This window comes from Piliocolobus tephrosceles, chromosome 21 (genome assembly GCF_002776525.5).
Source record: "Piliocolobus tephrosceles isolate RC106 chromosome 21, ASM277652v3, whole genome shotgun sequence".
Lineage (NCBI taxonomy): Eukaryota > Metazoa > Chordata > Mammalia > Primates > Cercopithecidae > Piliocolobus > Piliocolobus tephrosceles.
The window spans coordinates 18,176,466-18,184,547 of record NC_045454.1 but is presented as its reverse complement, the minus strand read 5'-3'; the positions used below and the strand labels follow the sequence as shown (position 1 = coordinate 18,184,547).

General features: G+C 51.1%; 1 protein-coding gene across 2 annotated transcripts in view; it reads right to left on the bottom strand.

The window, feature by feature from the left end:
* Window positions 1-5,794: 5,794 nt before the first annotated feature.
* Window positions 5,795-8,082, bottom strand: part of GMFG (glia maturation factor gamma) — a 7,821-nt gene continuing 5,533 nt past the window's right edge. The window contains exons 5-7 of one of the 2 annotated variants that reach the window (XM_023229395.1): window positions 7,010-7,092; window positions 6,414-6,487; window positions 5,795-5,983 (exon numbers count right to left, since the gene is read on the bottom strand). In XM_023229395.1, coding sequence (XP_023085163.1) covers window positions 5,912-5,983; window positions 6,414-6,487; window positions 7,010-7,092 — 229 coding nt within the window. In that variant the 3' untranslated portion in view covers window positions 5,795-5,911. Of the gene's footprint in view, window positions 6,488-7,009; window positions 7,093-8,082 lie in introns of both variants that reach the window. The other variant, XM_023229394.1, reaches the window with a different exon arrangement.

The following is an 8,082-nucleotide window of genomic DNA, read 5'->3' as shown; positions in this document are numbered from 1 at the left end:
TTTTTTTTTTTTTTTTGAGACAGAGTCTTGCTCTGTTGCCCAGGCTCGAGTGCACTGGCATGGTCTCCGCTCACTGAAACTTCTGCCTCCCAGGTTCGAGCAATTCTCCTGCCTCAGCCTCCCGAGTAGCTGGGACTACAGGCATGTCCCACCATGCCTGGCTACTTTTTGTATTTTTAGTGGAGGTGGGGTTTTACCATGTTGGCCAGGCTGGTCTCGAACTCTTGGCCTCAAGTGATCTGCCTGCCTCGGCCTCCCAAAGTGCTGGGATTACAGGCATGAGTCACCGCACCCAGTGTAATTTTTCTTTTTGTTTGTTTGTTTGTTTTTGAGTCAGAGTCTTGCTCCATCACCCAGGCAGGAGTGCACTGGCGTGATCACAGCTCACTGCAGCCTCGACCTCCTGGGCTCAGGTGATCCTCCCATCTCAGCCTCCTCAGTAGCTGTTTAGTTTTTGGTTTTGGTTTTTTATAAATGGAATCTCACTATGTCCCCATGCTGGTCTTGAACTCCTGAACACGGTGGTCATGAGCCACTGTGCCTGGCCTATTTACATGAAGCCCGCCCTATCCCCCAGATCAAGCTCAGCTCTGCAGATAACTCCTTCCAGTGAACCTTAACCCCATATGCAACTCTGAGATGTCCCTGGGGACACTCACAATTCCCCTAGTCTCCAGACTCCACCCTTCATCGCCACCACCCAGGCAGCATCCCCACCTCCCACCATGGTTGCTAGTGCTCCCTGCTGGAGCGTGGGGGTAGGAATAACAACAACAACACAAGTGAACACATATACAGCACTATTTATGTGCCAGAAATGATTCTAAGGGTTTCACATCTATCACTTCATTCAATCTTCACAACAGCCAGATGAAGAGGTCCTATTACCATCTCCCTTTTATGGATAAGGGAAATAGAGGCACAGAGAGGTTTGGTCACTTGCCCAAGGTCGCACAGATAGCACGTGGCAGAACAGGGTAGGGGTGAACGGGAAAGAGGGTGAGGGCAGGCCTGGGCTGGACAGGAGTAGAAAAGAGAGGGAGAGAAAAAAAGATAATAATAAGAGAGACAGAGATGGAAGAAGAAAGAAGCTGAAACCAGGGGAGATATGCCTTATTCATACAATGCCAATTTGGCCCTGTGAGCTCCGGCCCCAGCTGACCCTATTGCCTCAGACTCCCAATGTGCTGGGTTTACAGGCGTGCACCACCACTCCTGGCCCCTCTTTCAGTTTTAACGACGGCTTTTCTTTTCTTTTTCAAGACAGGGCCTCACTCTGTCACCCAGGCTGGAGTGCAGTGGCATGATCTCAGCTCACTGCAACCTCTGCCTTCTGGGCTCAAGCAATTCTCCCACCTCAGCCTGAGTAGCTGGGACTACAGGCACCCACCACCACGCCTGGCTAATTTCTGTACTTTATTAGTAGAGACGGGGTTTTGCCATGTTAGCCAGGCTGGTCTCGAATTCCTGACCTCAAGTGATCTACCCACCTCAGTCTCCCAAAGTGCTGGGATTACAGGTGTGAGCCACCACATCCGACCGCTTGTTCAGTTTCTACGATGACTTTCCTATTCCTCCAACACACCCGCCCACAGCAGCAGCCCCTGAGCATATGCACTCTTCTCCCCTTTCCATGGTTGCCGGTTCTTTCTTTTTCATGATGGTCTTAAATGTAATCCCTTCAGAGAGACCTTCCTTTTCCATCCCCAAATTACAGACACCATCCCTACCTGGGCCCCCAACCAGCGTTCTGATGTTACTTTGAAATACATTTTAGAAGAAGAAGAAGGAGGAGGAGGAGGAGGAGGAGGAGAGGAGTGGGGGGGGGAGGGGGAGGAGGGGGGGGGGGAAGAAGAGTTGCTGGATGGATATATGATGAAGTAATACAGTGACATGTCTGTGGTGGCATCTAGGTGATCAGTATATAAGTGTTCACTATAAAATTATTTCAACTCAGGCTGGGAGTGGTGGCTCACATCTGTAATCTCAGCATTTTGGAAGGCCGAGGAGGGAGGATCACTTGAGCCCAGGGGTTCAAGACCAGTTGGGCAACATAGCGAGACCCTATCTCTAATAAACTTATATATATGTATGTATATGTATATACACACACACACACACACACACACACATAATTATTTCAACTTGGCTGCATGTTTGAAATGTTTCATAGTAAATGTTACGGAATGTTCTCTGGCGGCAGCAAACAGCCCCACCAGGTGCCACCATTTCTATCACCTTATTTCCCTTAGAGTACTCTCTTTATTTTATTTTAAAAGGAAAAAAAGAGATGAAGTCCTGCTATGTTGCCCAGGTTGGTCTCGAACTCCTGGGCTCAAGCCATCCTCCTGCCTTGGCCTCCCAAAGTGTTGGGATTACAGGTGTGAACCACTGCACCTGGCTCTTGTCACCCTCTTATTTTATTTGTTTACTTGTTTACTTATTTATTGTTATTTATTGACTGTCTAGTCATTGAAATGCAAACCTCCCACGGGAAGTGGCATGGCCACCCACATCCTCCAGTGCCCAGAATAGTGACTGCCAGCCAGGAACTCAGTAAAGATGCGCTCTTTTTAAAGACAGGGTCTCCCTCTGTCACCCAGGCTGGAGTGCAGTGGCATGATCATGGCTCACTGCAGCCCCGACCTCCCCAGGCTCAGGTGATCCTCCCACTTCAGCCTCCCAACTACAGGCACGCACCCTCACACCCAGCTAATTTTTTCATTTTTGTAGAGAAGCGGTCTCATTATGTTGTCCAGGCTGATCGCACACACCTGGGCTCTAAGATTTCCAGCCTCGGCCCCCCAAAATGTAGGGATTACAAGGCGGGAGCCACTGCACCCACACATGTGTTCTATTTATTTATTTAGAGACTGAGTTTTGCTCTTGTTGCCCAGGCTGGAGCGCAATGGTGCGATCTCGGCTCACTGCAACCTCTGTCTCCCCGGCTCAAGTGAATTCTCCTGCCTCAACCTCCCAAGTAGCTGGGATTACAGGCACGTACCACTATGCCCAGCTATTTTTTGTATTTTTAGTAGAGATGGGGTTTCACCATGTTGACCAGGCTGGTCTCAAACTCCTGACCTTAGGTGATCCTCTGGGATTACAGGCATGAGCCACCGTGCCTGGCCCAACATGTGTTCTTGAATGCGTCTTGGGAGAGGACTGGGGAGCTAGTCCGGCTCCAGACTCAGTTCAGGGACCACAGGAAGGAATAAATACGACCTCCTAGCCCAGGTTCCCTAGAATGGTATACCCAGCAGCTGGATGGGTAATGTCCCATGAGGTAAGGGAATGTGTGAGCTGGCCTGAAAAACGGGCAACAGGTTGAAGTAGATATCTTAATTGTTTCCCTAGAGCCCTAATTCCCGCCCCAAACCTAACACAGACCCTCTACCAATACCATTATTCTGGCCCCGCTCCAAGCCTAGGCCCCACCCCCAGACTCTTAGGCCCTGCCCCAAAGCAAAAACTCCAGCCTTTTTAAAGCTAAGCAAGGCCCATTCTGGTCCGCGCCCCATCCCTCTGTCTTAGAGACCACTCCCAAGTATAAAATATTCAGAACTCCTCAGCCTAGCCCCGCCCCCTCAGCCCAAGCCACACCCCTCCACCTTGCTCCTTCCTCATAGCATCCTAGCTCTCCGCCTAAACTTGGTCCCTGGTGCCTACGCTAGGCCCGGCACTCTCAGCTCTGTCCTAAAGACCAGCCTCCGCCTCTCTAACATGGGTCCTGCTCACATTCAAGGTTAGGAAGTCCCCCAAGTCTAGGGCACCGACTCAAAAATTAGGGAGCTTGGATCTGTGGGCGTTTAGAGGACAGGTTGGTGGAACTAGAGGAGACGGTCCCCAGTTTGTACTGCCTCTCCAGGGAGTCTCCCCAAACCCGAAGACACGCCCCATTGTGCTGACTCCTCATTGGATGGTGCAGTCTGTTCTGGCCTCTCTGATTGGTCCTTCCACAATCCCTAGCCATACTCCCTCTGCGTCGGACTGCACCTGTGAGCCACCCTTTCTGACCCACCCCTGCTGTGGCAGGCTTTGCTCCTGATCGGGCAAGTCCTTGTGCATGGCTCTTTCTGATTGGACCGTTTGTAATCACAAGCCTGGATGGAACAGAAGTTCCTCTATGGAGGGTGGGAGTACCAAGAAGGAGGAGAAGGAGGAGAAGAAGGAGGAGGAGGAGGAGGTGGTTCCCTAAATCTCTTGCCTAAGAGAGGGTGTGGCTATTGACCCCAAGATAGCCTGGGGTTAGTGTTCTAACTGTACAGACCACAGGTGCCTTTGGCTTCTATGCCTCAGTTTTGTTTTGGTTTTTTTTTTTCATCTTTAAGTTGGAGAAAATAATAGTACCTTTTTCATGAGGTGTTGCAAGAATTAAATGAGCAAATGCTTATAAAATGCTTCTAGAAGTACTTGGTACATAGGAAGCCCTCAAGAGGAGGGTCAGCTATTAGTATTCATTTGATCATGTAAGTGCATGCCCTTGGATGAGTCCCTCTGCCTCTCTGACCTCTGCAGGCCAGGAGTTCCTTGTCCATTTAATTGAATGACCCCTCTTGTCTCCAGTCCTCCTCCTCCTCCATCTCCTGCCTTCAGGGACTGGGCCTGTGATCAGAGGGAGGGACAAGAGAGACAGGGACAGGAAAAGGGCACCAGTGGAGAGCAGAGGAGCTCAACCAAACCCACCAGAGAATTTAGGGCAGGGTGAATTTTCTCTATGGACCAGTGTAGAGTGATTCTATCCCGAATCCCTCATGCAAAGGACTTGCCCTGATTGAGGGTGAGTGGGCATGAGATAGGGTAGAGTGGGGTGGTAAGGGGATGGTGTTTTAACGCTGGGAGGGCTTGGAGCTGGGCTTTTTGGACCCTACCCCCGGGAACGCCATGGGCGGGGGACGGGCGGCCCAGGCCCAAGGTCACTATGTCTTTGTTACCATGGCAACAGCCACCTCTCTACCGGGAACCTGAAAAGGGGTGGGAGGAGGGAGTTCCCACGTCCCTGAAACCGGGGACAGAGAGGGGAACAATTAGAAACATGGAAGAGAAGCAGAGGGACAGAAGGGGTGTGATTCGTCTCTGTGAAGACCTGCCCATCTCGGAATTCTCAGAGCCTGGTCTACCGTGGGTGCTTAATCAATGTCCCTCAGAGATAGACACAGAAAGCCTGAGAAAGTTCGATGTCCACAGATACCAGAAGAAAGAAAAGAAGAATCTTCACGTGGGGGCAGGTGTCCTTTCCCTGTCTCCTCAATCTCAGACCCCTGGAGGTCCACTGAGGGCCCAGGATCGACTTCACCTGCCCTAGCCCTGGGTCCTCAGGCCTACCTGACCGTACAAACCATCCACCCGCCAGCAGCTCCTGAGATCCTGAAGCAATTACGTTCAAACCTCTTCGCCTTTAAAGTCTTCCTACCTAAGGGCTCAGCTGAGAAAAGTCGCATTCAGTGATGCCTCCTACCCCCAAGAGGTCGGGAGTCGGGTGGGGGGAAACGGGCACTTTGCCTCCTTTATTCTCAGGGGTCCTTGTTCCCTTTGGAAGTGACCGCTCCGTAGATCCAGATATTCCCCCAATACCTCCAGGAGACCCAGGCCTCGCCCATCCGTCCCCTGCCTCCCAGGGAAATCCTTCAGGCCCTTCCCTTTCTTTTTAAGAAACAGGTATCCTCCTTCCCTTCCGGGACCCAGCTCGCATTCCACTAGGTCAGCCCGCCCCCTGCTGGCCCAAGCCTGATACTGCAGGAACCGTCGGCTAGAGCCCAGATGAAAGGCAGAAACTGAGTCCGAACTGAGGATCTCTGAGTTTTTGCATTTTTAAATTTATTTAAAGTCTTGGTTGTTCAGGTCCTAGGGGTCCAAGTCCCCAATCACCTTGAGGACTCAGACATCAGGAATTCAGGCCCCAGCCCAGAAATCAACGAAAGAAAGACAACTTCTCTTGGAGCCAGGCCTCGGTGAGGTCATCGGTGGTGCGGATTTCAAACACCTGGGCAGAGAGAGGTCTCGGCATCAAGAACTGAGACAGTGGCCGGGCGCGGTGGCTCACGCCTGTAAGAGAGCACTTTGGGAGGCTGAGGTGGGTGGATCACTTAAGGTCAGGAGTTCGAGACCAGGCTGGCCAATATGGTGAAACCCTGACTCTACTAAAAATACAAAAATTAGCCGGGCGTGGTGGTGGGCGCCTATAGTCCTAGCTACTTGGGAGGCTGAGGCAGGAGAATCGCTTCAACCCGGGAGGAGGAGGCTGCAGTGAGCCGAGGTTGCGCCACTGCACTCCAGCCTGGGTGACAGAGCCAGACCCAGTTCTTTAAAAACAAAACAAAACTGAGACAGTGAGGACTCTAGTCCCTCTTCCCTGAGACCCAGGACCCACACCACCTCTCCCTAACACTCTGGAGCCCCGGCCCAGCCTGAACCTTTGTGAGCTCTGCTGTCTGCACCAGCCTGTTCTTACTCCCTGCATACATCATCTGTTGTTCCGGCTTGCAGCCTGCGTGAAAAAGAGGAAAAAGGCACATCAGTGGGGACCCAGGCATGTTCTCTAAAGCTCTAGTGATGTCCTGAAGGCCCTGCAGTTTTCCAAGGGTCCTAGGAGCTCTTCTAAGGAGGTCCCCGCACTGTAGTCAGTTTCTAGATTGGCTTTGGGGGCTTCAAGTTATTCTGAGGGTCTCTGGAGATGATTTAGGGGCCAGATGGAGCCTTCTAGGTAAAAGGAAAAGGTGGGTTGGCTTAGGCCCCAGGACTGAGAACGGGTGGGCTCTTGGTGAATCTGAGCCCCCACCTCCACTTCACTGCCCTCCCACATCACGCATGCGACACACACACATCCTTACCCGGTCACACACAGGCTGTCACATGCTCACACTCTTAACACAGGTGCCTGCACACATTCGCACAGCCACACACACACCCACATGCACACACCTGCACTCACGCATTTACACACACAAACACAAACACACACACACAGAATCGAAGACCCTCTCCTGAGGAGAGTAGCGTTGTGTCTCACCCACAGGACTGGAGAAGATGAAACACAAAGGGTAGGACACTCGGCCATCGTCATGCACGTACTTGTAGCTGTAAACCACGAACCTACCATGAAAGGGAATTGAAAATCAGGACTCTGGCCTGCAGCCCAGGCTCAACAGCCATTACCTGAGTCCACAGCCTTGAAATGTTGGCTGAGTCTGAGAACCAGAGTTGATGTCTGGGACTCAGGGTACTGACCTCAAACACAACAAATGATTAAAAAATAATCATAGGGCCGGGCGCAGGGCTCACGCCTATAATCCCAGCACTTTGGGAGGCCGAGGCAGGTGGATCGCCTGAGGTCAGGAGTTCGAGACCAGCCTGGCCAACATGTTGAAACCCTGTCTCTACTAAAAATACAAAAATTAGCTGGGAGTGGTGGCGTGCACCTGTAATCCCAGCTAGTCAGGAGGCTGAGGCAGGAGAATCGTTTGAACTCAGGAGGCAGAGGTTGTAGTGAGCTGAGATCACACCATTGTACTCCAGCGTGGGTGACAACAGCGGAACTACATCTCAAATAATAATAATAATAATAGTGCTTATTTGACTCACAATAACTTTATAATATAGGTACTATTAATATCCCCATCGTACAGATGGAAAAACTGAGGCCCAAACTCACTTGCCCAAGGTTCTATGGATAAGGATAAGGGAGAGATTTGAACCTGGGAAAGTGAATGCCAGTGTGTAAGTGCTCACCCCCTATTCAATACTGTCCAGTGCACTCAAACCCCAGTGCACTGTGACCAGGGATGGCTACAGAATCCGCCAAGCCTGGTGTAAAAGGAAAATGTGGGGCTTCTTGTTCAAGAAGCAGGAAATTGTTTTCCTTTCTTTTGTAGTCCCTCTCTAGACTGCTCTGGTCTTTTTTTACTATTATTAGAGACAGGGCCTCACTCTGTTGCCCAGGCTGGAGTGCAGTGGTGCAATCCTAGCTCACTGCAGTCTTGAACTCCTAGGCTCAAGTGATCCTCCTGTCTCAGCCTCCAGAGTAGTTGGGACTATAGGTGCACACCACTATGCCCAGCTAATTTTTTTTTTTTTTTTTTTTTT